General features: G+C 42.0%; 1 protein-coding gene across 1 annotated transcript in view; it reads right to left on the reverse strand.

The window, feature by feature from the left end:
• Positions 1-7,441: 7,441 nt before the first annotated feature.
• Positions 7,442-13,263, reverse strand: part of LOC121598780 (neuropeptide CCHamide-1 receptor-like) — a 56,237-nt gene continuing 50,415 nt past the window's right edge. Inside the window, exon 9 of the mRNA XM_041926058.1 lies at positions 7,442-8,223. Within this exon, the coding sequence (XP_041781992.1) occupies positions 8,130-8,223 (94 nt within the window). The 3' untranslated portion in view covers positions 7,442-8,129. The remainder of the gene's footprint in view (positions 8,224-13,263) is intronic.

The following is a 13,263-nucleotide window of genomic DNA, read 5'->3' on the forward strand; positions in this document are numbered from 1 at the left end:
GAAGCGAAGATGCATCAACAGATGCGCTACGTCCCCTGTTCGGTACGAGAGTGTCCCTGTGTCTGGGGTCGAAGAATTCTGAATCCTGAAGAACCGAATGGATCAGACGAAGAACACGAAACAGGGCGCAGGAAAAGAAAGCATTGATTTGGGAAGTGATCTGAAGTGATCGCGCACTCTATTAGAATAGAGCTGCTGATTGTAGAGTCTGTGGTAATTAGGGTAATATGGAGTGTGTGTTTAATGTTGTGCATGAGCAGCTTGCAGCTTATAGCTAGGGAGATTATGTAAAGTATCGCTTGTGAGCTCAACGCTCGATAAACTCTATTTTTCATATTGCACGCTGCATCCGTGGCGCCGCGGGAAGCAACACATTTTTGCAACAAATTACGCTCAATTCATCCTCGCAAGGACACAGCTGTGTGTTGGTGCGGCGACGGGCACACAATTATTCAATCCAAGCAGACCGGGGAAAACTGCAAGACAATCGTTTGTCATTGTCCAAGTTGCTCGTTGCCGCGCGTACGACCACACAGATTGGAAAGGAATGCATCAGCCGGGGCAGCGTTGAAGCGGGTGCTTACAATGTTGCTGAATTATACTTTCCTGACGCAAATCTGATTCGTTTGTCCAGAATTTGCATCCACTAATATTCTATCATTTGTTGTGATACATTCTAAATGAATGCTGTTCCAGCGTAAGGAGCAGGGTTTGGGTAAAATGAAACACTTTCCTCTCGTACCAGAGATATATTCATCCTAATCATATCTTTGGTCCTTCGAACCGGATCGGTGCGGAAACAGGTATTCATTGCTATTGAGCGAAACTTCTCGAAAAGTGCAGAACAAAACAAAAACACTGGCAAAAAAAAAACAACTGAACGTCGCATCATTCGGTCGCCTAACGCGTGTGCCCTGCAACATGTGCTCGCCTTACCATTTGCTCGGTCGAAAATTCGTTAACCGCGATCTGAGGGTAAAAGCTGAACAGCGCAGGGCAGGGCCTGCGGTTACAGCGAAGCATGCACGGAAAGGTGAACCGATAACGGAAAAGGGGCGACAATCTAAAGCCAGGTGCGTTTTGCTGTTTTGCGATCGTACTTTCACACACAAACATACTTCGACAGCTCACGCATACATAGGCGAGCGGTATTTTGGTGCGTGAAAATTATGCTTCTGGAAATAGCGATGCGGTTTGGGAAGAGAGAGAGAGAGAGAACGGAACGAAACCCGGAACTGGAGCAGCTAAAGGGGTGAAGTACAACAAAATGCCAGGAATAAATTCTGGACAATGCAATACTCCACAATTGGTAATTTAATAGACTCTTTATAGAAAATAGTTAGCAAAATCCTTGCATGTAATTTATATATAAAAGTGCAATGTAAACAAACGATGATCTGGAACACGATTCTAAATTATGTTTGCTGTAGGACGATCCCGGAATTTTTGTACGCCGCGGAATTATACATTCTTCCGCGAACCGAAAATCCCTTTATAATGAATAGTTTCTACCTATCAGGGCAATAAGTAAAGGTTCTTACCGGTCCGGAGTAAAAGCTCTAACACTGTTAATGAGAGCTTTGATTTTCAATCTGTATTCCTGGAAATATATCAATTTTAATTCTGCTTCGGTGGTTTAATATCAACTCTTTTTTATGTGTGTTTTTTCTCGTAAATTTAAATCTCACCGTCTGGCTGCGTACGTAATTGGATAATGGTTCTCGAACAGAATGCAGGCAAGGTAACAATAAATCACACAATTGCCTACTTTTAGGCGTATTTCGTGTAAATCATCTAAACAGTTTGTTGGGTTGACATGCTGGAAAGAAACTCACATATGAATTAATGAATTAAATCACAGACACACAAAAAAAAAAAAAATTAAACACAGCATTAAGTTAAATCACGTTTTTATTTCATCCTTTCAATTCACACGCCCTGCGACACTGTTTCTTGAATATCTCTACTTTGCTTAAATACTTCTGTTATTCGTTACACTAAAGGACTGCTTACAAATTATCGCAATTCCACTGCCAGTTGTAAATAGTACGTTATTTCTAAAAGGAGAACGAAAACATTCGCTATAACTGCTCCTGCCTCCTGGTTGACGTGACTGTAAAAGGTTCTGCTTTGCTCCTTTGCGCCAGAGAGCATGGGAAGGTAACGCCTCCAAACAACAAACTGTACAAACTGCTTACCATTTTTTTTTAATTACACTTTTCCCACTTTCTGATCAAGGAGGCATTCGTTTTGTTTGGTTTTACATTAAAGATTTCTTTAGTTTGTTTTTCACTTTTTTTAATCTATTTACTTTCAACAGCACTGATGAGAAACGCATTCGGATTAGCCTTTTGAGGGGGCGCGATTTCGAATTTGCGTTCATTTTACGTTGTGTTTTCTAAATACTTTTCGTTTAAAGGGGTTTGTCAACTTCTTACACACATTGGCTTTATTTGATTTTCGTTACATCTAAGCGGTTCTAGGTGTGCGATGTAAGTAAGGGATTAGTGTCAGCTTTCGTTCCTAGCAGCGGCTTACCATTAAGCGTGGGGATGCGCAATAACAAAACTCCATGTGAATTTGCTCGCAAAAGCTTCGTATTTGTACAGCGGTACCGGATTCCTATCGACTTAGCGTACGCATCAAAAGCATTCCGTGGGTGGTGGAGTTTGGTGAAGGTGGGCGAGGACATAAATAAATCTGCCTATATTTAGCTTAATGAACAATTTTACCGTTCTGCTGCACAAGAACCCATATTTTATGCTTAGGATGGAAGATGCCATCACCCCATTTGCGCTACTCCTCGCACACTCAGTAATTGAATCTATTTTTTTTTTGGCAAAATTTACAGAAATGTTTCTATGTTACAGATTCTTTTGCCTGTGGCTGTGGCCATCAGACGTGCTTATTTACACGGTAACGACAACGCCAATGGGCGGGCACGTGTTTACCATTCGCTGCATGGTGAATCACGTGGCGTGTAAGCTTGATTTGATTTACGACGCCCACCGACGAGCAAACCGGTACGATTTGGAGCTTTTCATCGAACTCGAAATAATTTCCATTAAGCGAGTGCATTGTTCGAACGGTACTGCTGTTGAAGGTTTTCTTACCGACGTGGGTCGGGGTTTTGCGTTGGCTGGTGATTGCTGCAAAATAGGAGCAGACAAATCACCTCCAACAAGGGATGGACATTTGCGGTGATTGAAATTTGAAGATATGAAGAATTGGCGAAAAACAAAGCGCAAATAATACCGAACATAACAAATGAAATGAAACCAAAGCACATCGAAAACAAACAACCGAACTGTTATGCGTACAAGAATATAAATGATTTCTATTCGAAGAAGTTCAAAGCACATGTTGTAGCTTTGAAATTGACAGTGTTGATGAATGCTTGGAGAACAATCCCAATATTGCCAATCCATTTCTATTTGTATCAATGCAAGTAGAAGTTTTTCTAGTTTACTAGAAAGCTTAAAAAAGATTGAGCAAGACTTCAAAAGAAATGTTATATTTTTTTTTCAGACAAGAAGATCCACTGCTTTAACAGTTAAAAAGCAGCGAAGAAAAGAGAGTTTTGTACAACGAACACGAATAACGTACAATTTTTCAGACGAGATACATGTAAGGATTCTTCTCGTACGTTTGTCGCACATATTGCACTCGAAATTCAATAAATCATGCTTATCGATTCCGATGAACTTTTGTGCGCCCGGATGAAGGGATTTCCATTCGAAAGAAATGGCAAATTGTGGCAGGAATAAAGCTCTTTTAACAGATTCACTTCAAAGGAGCGAAGGTTAGGTAAGCAGTCCCATGGTAGATAGCGTAGCGGGATGAGATTTACCAAACGATTCATGGGATGATTCAAATTGTTATGAAAATGGGATAGTAAACCTGTGGAAGAGTATGTTTGGTGATATTTTAAAATAAATTCTGGACATGGACGCACTGTGCATGTACTAGGAGTCATCGCTTGTAGTTGTAGATCGATACAGTTAAACTCACAGTCTACAACGGTACATGAGCTTAATGAATGGTTCCATAATTTAAGCTCTTTTAGAATACGACATTTCCTGGCCTTAATTTCTGTACCTTAATATATCCCAAGTATTTGCTTTGAATATGAAAAAGAGGACTAAACGCCTTGCGCTATGCAATTCCCATAACAAAATGATTTTTTTTTACATTCTTGACACGATTTGACGCTTGTTCTAGTTGTTATTTCAAAGCCTGTAACAATATTGTAATTGCAAGTCAAAAAACAACCACACACACACACATCGTCACAGCCCCCAATGAAGGCGCACGTGTTCTTTTATCAAACGATATCTTCATGCAGCATCTCTCCATGCTTTAGTCAGCAGAATGTGACAGGCGCATGAATAATTGAAACTGGATGATTTTCACATTATTGAACATGATTCTGTGATTAGATTTTGATTTGCTAAAAACAAATTTGACAAAACGTGCCACCGGACGCTGCCACTGCTCTGCGCTCGCTGCGCACTGCGTACCATCTCGTGCCACTCAATCGCAGCTAAAACAGCTCAAAAGAGCAAGCTAAAAGTTCTCCACTGCCACCGGAGAAAGGGCATGAAAAATTCATGACCGAATCATTTCTTCAATCGCGTGGAACGCAGCATCGTGTTGGTGCGTTTTGGCTGCCCTCAATGGTTTTGGCATGGCCACATCCACATCCCACGAGCGTATTTTGCTGCGCACCGAATGTGGGCTTGAATTATTATTTTGCTTCGTTGGATCTGTGGCTGACGCTCGCAACCAACTGAAATGTCAGAGCTTTTGGCAACATTTTTTGTTTGTTTTAAACTGGTACAGTACGAGGTGGTTTAATTAATTTTCATCCAAAAAAGAATGCTCATTGACAAAATATTTCTTTCCCATGTGCACTTGTAATTATACTTGGGACGCCAATTTATACTATTCACATGCAAACCAATGTCATCGGCGGAATAATATCGCAGACGGAAACAATAACGCCCATAATTTCCTCTCGAACGGAAAGGGAAAAGCTTTTAAAATGGAGATCACATTGGTAGTAAAACCCTACCATGTTACTGTCAGTCAACATACCCTAAATAAACTGCCAGTCTACAGTAAACTGTGCAATGTAGAGCTGTGAGAACAGCACTATTCAGCAGGCGTAAACAGTCTTGCGAAGCAGCCGCTCATTCCAATGCTTCACACAAAATACGCCTAAATGTATGCAATGGGTACAACTATTCGGTAAGCACGTTTTCTTCGCTATGACGCAGTAACTTCATTTACATGTAAAATCAACTGTACCGCAACTACAAATTAGTTGCACTGCAGATTTTCGAGAGACTGTTTTTAATAGAGTCAAAATAGTGATCCCATCTGTGCGATAGCAAAATCATTTTCAAAACATTGTAAAGTATTTTAAAACTAATAATAGTTACAGTGCAGCGTAATCGGGTGCATCACAAAACGATTACACGAAAATGCTCCGTGATGGGAGAGAATGAAACTGTCGTTTACGAACTGCTCCAACAGCTGGTAGCTTTTATCTGTAGCAAACATCTGCTCAAAGACAAAAGATACACAAAAACACGTCAGTTACCTTTCCTTGCATCGCTCCTGAACTTTTAGCGCAGCAAGTTGAATAATGAACTTTAAGTCCACAAGAACAAGAAAAAAACCCTAACGCAAGAATGCCTGATAAGACAACGTACCTTAGAATTAAGACGCGATGTACTTGACATCTCTCTGAAGCGAAGTAAAAACGCGTTTCGTCTCTTCTGCCTCTCTTTTGGTTACCGCAAAAAAGTCGCACACCTAACGCAATGCCATTGTTGCCCTAATTGTTTGACTAATCTTAAGCTGGAGCGTCCGTCCGTCCGCGATAAAGCTCCGTCCGACGGTGGCACTTTATCGGGACCGTGATTTCAAGCAGTTCTGTGGCACATTGCACGAAAAAGGCACAACCGCTCACAGTTCCACAGCTAATTTGTGGTGACTGTGTTTAACCTTTCGCCAGTTGTTCTTACTCGCCAGTTGCAGGACAGTTTGCTTCTTTTGACACATTTATTTCCAGTGGGACAATTAGAGCGATAAGCGTAAGACTGCTCTTGGACGGGGCAATCCCCTGTTGTTTTTTTGTTTTGCTTCTACTGGAGCCGGATTTTGTCTGGTCTCTTTCAGTGTGCCTTCACCGCGCGTTTATCTCGGAAACAATAGGAAGACGACAGCACTGTGCGAGAGGAAATTATCGTGTAATTAGAATGTTTCGAGTGTTTGCAATCTCCCTGTACTTGAACTTGTTTGCAGCGGTTTGGGGCTTGAGAAGTCGTTTTCGGTGGAACCTTTTTTCCTGTGATTTAATCTTAACAACCTCTCCAACAACGGATGTCCACTTAGCTGCTTCGGCAAAAGTTCAACGAACAAAAGTGCTACCTAATAACTGGAAGCGGACAATGGGTAAACACATTTGGCGACCTGTTCTTTCCTATCCATGCTGCTCCAAGGAGCACCTGTATAACCCATCCTTAACCCGCATATATTAGCAACGCAGCACTTAAACGCACCGAATTCAATCATAAACTTCAACTTTGAACGGCATTTTATGACGTAAAGTGACACCAGACATACAGAAGAATAGGAAGCCGAGCCGAGGGCCTTCTGGGAAGGGCGTCTTCCCGGCCTGCTTTGATGCCCTTTAGCGTTGTAGTGAAGCAAAAAGCATTTCCAGTTGCTTGATCTTGGAAGGCAAAATCATTTAGCCGTGGCAATGATTTCTCTTTTGTGGTTAGGGATTGTGGGACAAAAAAGGGCTAAATTTTGCTCCCTTTATTTTGTGACTTTGTGTGTTATTATATGGAAAGAATGTTATTATTTCTTGATGGTAGATAAATAAAAATAAAAACAAGCGCATGCTAACCTGCAACAAAATGAATCTGTTTTGGTTCTGCCAGCCAATTCGCCATTCGCTTGAAACAAGCAAACCTTTGACATTTGCAAACAATTGCAACCCGTAGGTGGGGAGGCGTGCGTGTGGAATATTAATGCGATACGGTTACGGCTCGAATATTTGCATCCACTGTGGAGGTAATTGAATCGAAATTGCTACCGACCGAGGGCGAGATTCTGCAACTGGCGAAGACAAATTCCTGACACGATAAGCCACAAATTACTCTAACGGTAGCAAAGAGGGCTGGGGCCAGATGGCTTCCTGTGAAATGTTGGCTCTTCCGGAAATTTATCGAATGTATCACGAATGCAAGACGATGCCGAATGTGAAATTGTACCGGCTGCATAAACATTGGCAGCATTGTGTTGTAGGGAGTGTGTAGATTTGGGTTGTCCGTTACGTGCTTGGCTACAGACCGGTTCTGGACGGCCATGCACCATAAGGAAGAATTAGTAAAGTTTTGCAATACCGGAAGAATTGTGTCTGTTCATTCTAAACAGCGCAATCTGGTCATGCCGATTGCATAACTTTAGGCGCAATAAAAGCTCTGATAGAGTAAAGCTAAAACAAATTCCATATAGCATCTGGGTTAATAGTACACACATTCTAAAAACGTGACGTATTCGATCATGTCAGAGTTTACATTCGCCTTACCTTACTGTCCACAATAGTGCGCAAACATTTTTACCCACACCCAATATGGCTGCCGGTCATGTATGCTTCCCAATTACTCAACCGCAAAGCTTCTCCGAAACACTTAACAATTATCTTCCGATTTTGAAGATGGACAGTCTTGCTTACTTATTTACACACACACTCACACACATACACACATACATACACGCCCAGCTAAGCCCAACCTACACACATACACACACACAACGAGCTGCGCTGTCGACCGAGGTGTCGTAAATCAAACCTTGCTCATTTCGCACGTCTGCCGTGGTCGTACGGCGGAACGGCCCGGGGGCAACCGAAACCCGACGGTCGGCACCTTCCGGTCGCAGGTTGTCGCCCCTTTGGTGGGCCACAAATCTTGGTCAGCGTTGCCGGTCCCGTTGCCGGTACAGCCATTGCCACCCTCGGTGTGCTCGTCCGACGGCAGCTCGTGGGTCGTGGCTAGCCTTGGGACACCCTTCGGTCGGTTTCCGGTGCCCGCTAGATGGTGCTTTCGCTGTTACGACAAACAGACCATTTCCTTCTCGAGCACGGCACCGTCGGTTTTGGAGTTGCCGTTCGGTATCATCACGATCGTCGTCTCCTGGATGTTTCTGCGGAAGCGAGAAAAAGCAAACAGCGTGTTTATTTTTCCTTATTTTTTGGGGAGAAGAAATAGTAAAACTGTAGAGCGGTGAATTGTGAATGTTTGATGAGTAATGGTGATTCAATTCAATGTGTTGAATTGAATCTTGATGATGAATTATTTACTCTAGGTTAAAGCATATTTCGGCTCCGTTTTAAAGTAACAGATTGCATGAAGTTATTTTGGCATTAAATACAGAGTTGGGTACTCTTTCATTCCAAGCTCGTAAGATCCCCCTATGTAGATAAAAAAGGATAGATAATTTGCAGTAATTGATCTGTTTGTAGCACCCACTGTTAACCTTTTCAGTGTATTGGGAAGAACCAAAAGCTTAATAGACTATTATTAGCACAGAATAAGTTCTTACTGTATGTAGAAAAGTCCTATTAACTTTCAATTGAACATCGAGTGTCCAATAAATCATTGAATTGGCTCTCGAACAACCCGAGAGTTGAGAAATGAAAAAACGTCGTTTATACGGGTATCTTTTATTCGGTTGTCCGAATATGGGTGCTATTCAGCAAGGATAGCTCAATACGAGAATACAGTCGTCAACTCGTACGAAATAATAACATATCCGGCATGGGTTCAAGCCTAGAATGGAGCGTCCCTCCGTCGTCCTATTGACTTATCCGGCTGCCTGGTAATGAATTATGTCCCGAAAGCCTGTATAGACCGGCATGTCCGCATAGGACGTCACGCCAAATAGAAGAACAAGAAGCTCAATACAAAGGTGTTATAGTGTGTCGGGATCAAGGTGCGCTAATATGACAAACTGAAGTTATTCAGAGCAAATTGGCATTTCTCGACTTGACAGAACTGTTCCGTGGGCGCCGGTAATTAAATCGGGATGGGCTGGTGCGGAGTGTTGAAATTTGTATCAAAGTGTATGAAGACCAGGTGGTCTCGTCCCATACAAATTGACAACTAATTTCGGAATCAAAAAAAGCTCCTTTTGACAGAATGGGTGAAAGGAATTTCCATAGGAACGGTTCGCTTTGTTCTTAGCAAAACATACGTAGTACACATTGGTGTCCTCATCGACGACATTATTTTGATCCAAAAATGGATTTTAATTAGTTCAGATTTGGTTTAGCTTACAATAAGAAATATTTTAAGTGCTTTTTAAAGTATTTAAGTGCAAATAACGAAGATTTTAAGATTGTTTGTGCATTAGGCAAGTCGTCGGAAAGCTTGTTTGGGGAAATGTTTTTACCCATGCTGTCAAAAAGTGACGTTCAACTTTTACTATAAAAAACAAGCTATGAGACCACCTGATATTCATACACTTTGATTTGTATGCAGGGATTGACAGCTGTCTTCCACAATGTCTATATATACACCTTGGTCTATATATATACACATAATATATACACCTTGGTTCGGATGGAGGTTTGAAAAATCCGTTATTAGACCAAAATATCATAATGAAAACCAACAAATTCATGAAAATTTTCAAACATTTTTGCTAAACAAACATGAGATTTAAAAAAAACGTGATACAGTCTTGGAAACACGAAAATAAATAAAAAATGTTTAATTAAAAAAAATAAGTCCCTAGGAGATAAATGGCGTGCCATTGTATTGAAAATGAATCCCATTCGCTCATTAACAACGCACTTGGCTAACTTAGTAGCCAAAAAACATTTAGTGGTGACTTAAGAAGAACTCTGTTTATACCAAGGTTAAGGCTTTTAGTGTTATCGAGTGCTGCTTTCATGGCATTGCTTAAAATTGAATGATATATGTGCCGCTTGGACTAAGGATAAATCAAAGCAACCCTGTAATTCCAAACCCACTTTCAGTGCACATCTATTGAATGAACCAACGAGTGTCATCTATCGGGTAACCACAAACCATGACGTTCTATTGTAGCTTACCGCCGATGTCGTGTGGCGTTACATGTGACGTTTACTTAAATATATACTGTGCACTACCAATGGAAAGCACAACATTGATTAATTAAATTTAATACATAACTGCTACATCAATCGTACCGCTCTCGTATGTAGTAATGATGTGGTTAGTAAAGTTGAAGCAGCGAACCTCGAAGAGCAGCGTAGCAAAACTTCCCCTCCCCCAAACGCTCGTTCGGCCCAACAAAAGCACCAAGAGCAGTACGATAAGTAAGGCACCATTAACATTATTGCAATTTAGTTCCAGGATAAATCAGACCGACACTGAATTAGCTTAATACCATCCATGGGCCATCATTATCCATGGGCGCCGCCGCCGAGGATTAAAGCAATGCCCCGCACTGGTTGGGAATCGCAATTGATCGCACTTTTATTACCGGATCATTTACTCATTGTTTTATTCGCGGCAAAGCTATTGCGCAGCAAACGATTATGGGTAATTTGTGTCGATTAAATCGATCGGCTTCATCGAGACTGCCATCGTTTCAAGCATCGTTAAATATCGATTTCCACCAGTGTGGCATCGGGCCACAGCCGAAAGAGACAGAGAGAGAGTGACAACAAATCCAGGAAACTAGGAGGCTTTGTTTCATTTCAGCCCTGTTTTTTTGTGCCACTTTTCCACTCATTCCGTGGCCCCGTGTGGACCAACTTACGCTCAGCTTTGGGTTGAGTTTTGCCCGCACAACACACGCCGAGGGGCGTTTTTGCCTAGAGGCGGTGGAACTGAAGCGTTATCATTTTCGTTCTCTTCGGTTTTATTTAACCGCCATCCCTTTTTGTTCTTTTCTCCCGTTTGTCGTTTTTGACGTTTGTATCCTTCTTCCCTGCTGCCCCGTGTGCACACGGATCAAGAAGCGGATGCGGAAAATGACAGCAAGCGAACGAATTAAGCAAGGATTAACGTCGCCATTTGGCGAATTTAATCAAGCAAAAAGATTAGCCGCCCTAAAGACCCATCAAAAGGGGTGTGTTTGTGTGTGTGTGTATATGTGTGAGTGTGTGAGGAAGGGATCAAATAGGAGATGGTGGTTTGGGCCGCCGTGTAGAAATGTGGGCATATTAATTTCGGTACCGATTGGAGAGATCTACCGAACGAAGTTGGGCAGGTTAGTGTTCACAGAAAACAGCCAACAGCAAGGGGCTCGTCACCAAAATGCCCGTGTTTTATTAGATATTAAGCTATGGTTGTTCAAGTGACAAAATTAAGCAAAAGTAGCATAACATTTAAAGAGAATTTCCGGTGTAAAGCTCTCAAACGGTATGCATGAATGGTACAAACACGCTTAAAAACGCTGGTGCCGTGACCAGGATAGAAAAGGGTGAACAAATTTGAAATTGGAATTTAATCATCTAAATCACTTGCCTTGAAAGTATTTAACAGCAAAAGAACTTTACATTATTGAGCCAACCCTTGCTCGTCCTCTTTCCCTCACTACCGATCCTTCCCGCACTGAAAATATACGGTACGGTCTTTGTTCTGCTTTCTGCGCTGATCCTTATCAGAGGTGTTACGGTAGCCAATTACAAACCCTGCCACCTTCACACGCAGACATGAGAAAGTTTATTAAAAAGTTTCCCATCTTTTCCTGCGCACCCCAACAGTCGACGAGAAAATGGCATTTTCTCACAAATTTTATTTTACAGCACCTTTCAACCATCTGGCACTGAACGTACACATACACACAGAGACACCATATCAAAGTTATACTCTCTGTACAGCACCGAAAAGGTCAATCGTCGCACACCGCCTTACCGTGGGGTGTTTCCGTTGGGTGCCGGCAAGGATATTTACTCCTGGTAATCCACCTGTGGCGAAGAGTAATCCCCGATAAGATGGGGTTTAGCTTCCGCTTGATGGGAAGCTTGACAGCTTATCAACGTTAGCCGTAAGCATCCGCAAACGGTGTAACCGCTCGCCCGGAAGGAGTACGTGTGCACGGTGGCCTGTTTCGGGTTAACGGGGCGGGTACCGGCACAACTTTAATTGAAGAGTTCCGGCAGCTAGAGCTAGGGACTTCTTTGTGCTTTGCTCGTACCGTTCCTCGCATTCAAGCGTACCGGACCGTGACAGCGTGCGCTGTGTGTCGGAGGCCGAAACCAGATGTCCACTGATGCTGATGTGTCCCGTCCAACGTATGGTGCGATGTTGTGGCTTATCTTGACACTGTTCTTGGGAAATTATTGAATTAACGCACTTTTTGTGAGCTTAGAAGAAGGCAGCAAAAGAGAGAAGCACTGATAATGGATGGATAGATAATTGCATCACTGGATGAGTATGCGCCTCAATTATTGGATATAAACATATTTCTACTAAGAGATCATAACTGGCTTATCGAATGTACTCACCCAAGTTATAAAAAAGTGATTGAGCTATTTTTATACACATTTTTTATGCAGCTTGAGCTGTTAAACTGTTGAGCTTTCGTTGGAATTTAAATGTTAGTTTAAGCACAACATAACTCGATTAGTATCGTAGTTCATCTGACAAAGGTACGATATAGCAACAAGCTTGTCATGGGTTCAATTCTCAACTGGAAATATACTATTTTCCATAGGTTTGAGAATCAACAAATGGATATTGGAATGAGAGAGAGAGGATTTGTGTAAAGTTCTCAATCTCACAGGAGTGTTTTTAAATTTACGAATTCAATTGCCTACAGTATTGAGGCAATTTCACATGGAGAAATTGCATCTTGTTCACTACAACACCATCCATCTACCAACCGTGACGTGAGAGTATACGGGCGAGCTTCTCAGACAATAACGACCCAGTACCAAGGGCCCCAACAGCTGACAGCTGACCCATTTCATCATCCAACGAGTAGATTGCTTTGGAATTGAAAAGAAAAAGGTTAGAGAAAAAAACGTGATTTTCAAACGCCCAGATTTCAATAGAAAACTAGAGCATATGCAAATCCACATCTCGCCCGCACAAGACTGCTGGCATACGCATACGGTCCGTAATTGGTACGCATTTAATTAAGCACGATTGTGTGTGTACTCTCGAACGACAACCAAACTTGGTGTGGAATCGATTTTTGTGTGGTTTTTTTCCGAATGCTTCTTAGATGATTGTATGCTCTCCGTCG

The sequence above is a fragment of the Anopheles merus genome, chromosome 3L, assembly GCF_017562075.2.
Source record: "Anopheles merus strain MAF chromosome 3L, AmerM5.1, whole genome shotgun sequence".
Taxonomy (NCBI): Eukaryota; Metazoa; Arthropoda; class Insecta; order Diptera; family Culicidae; genus Anopheles; species Anopheles merus.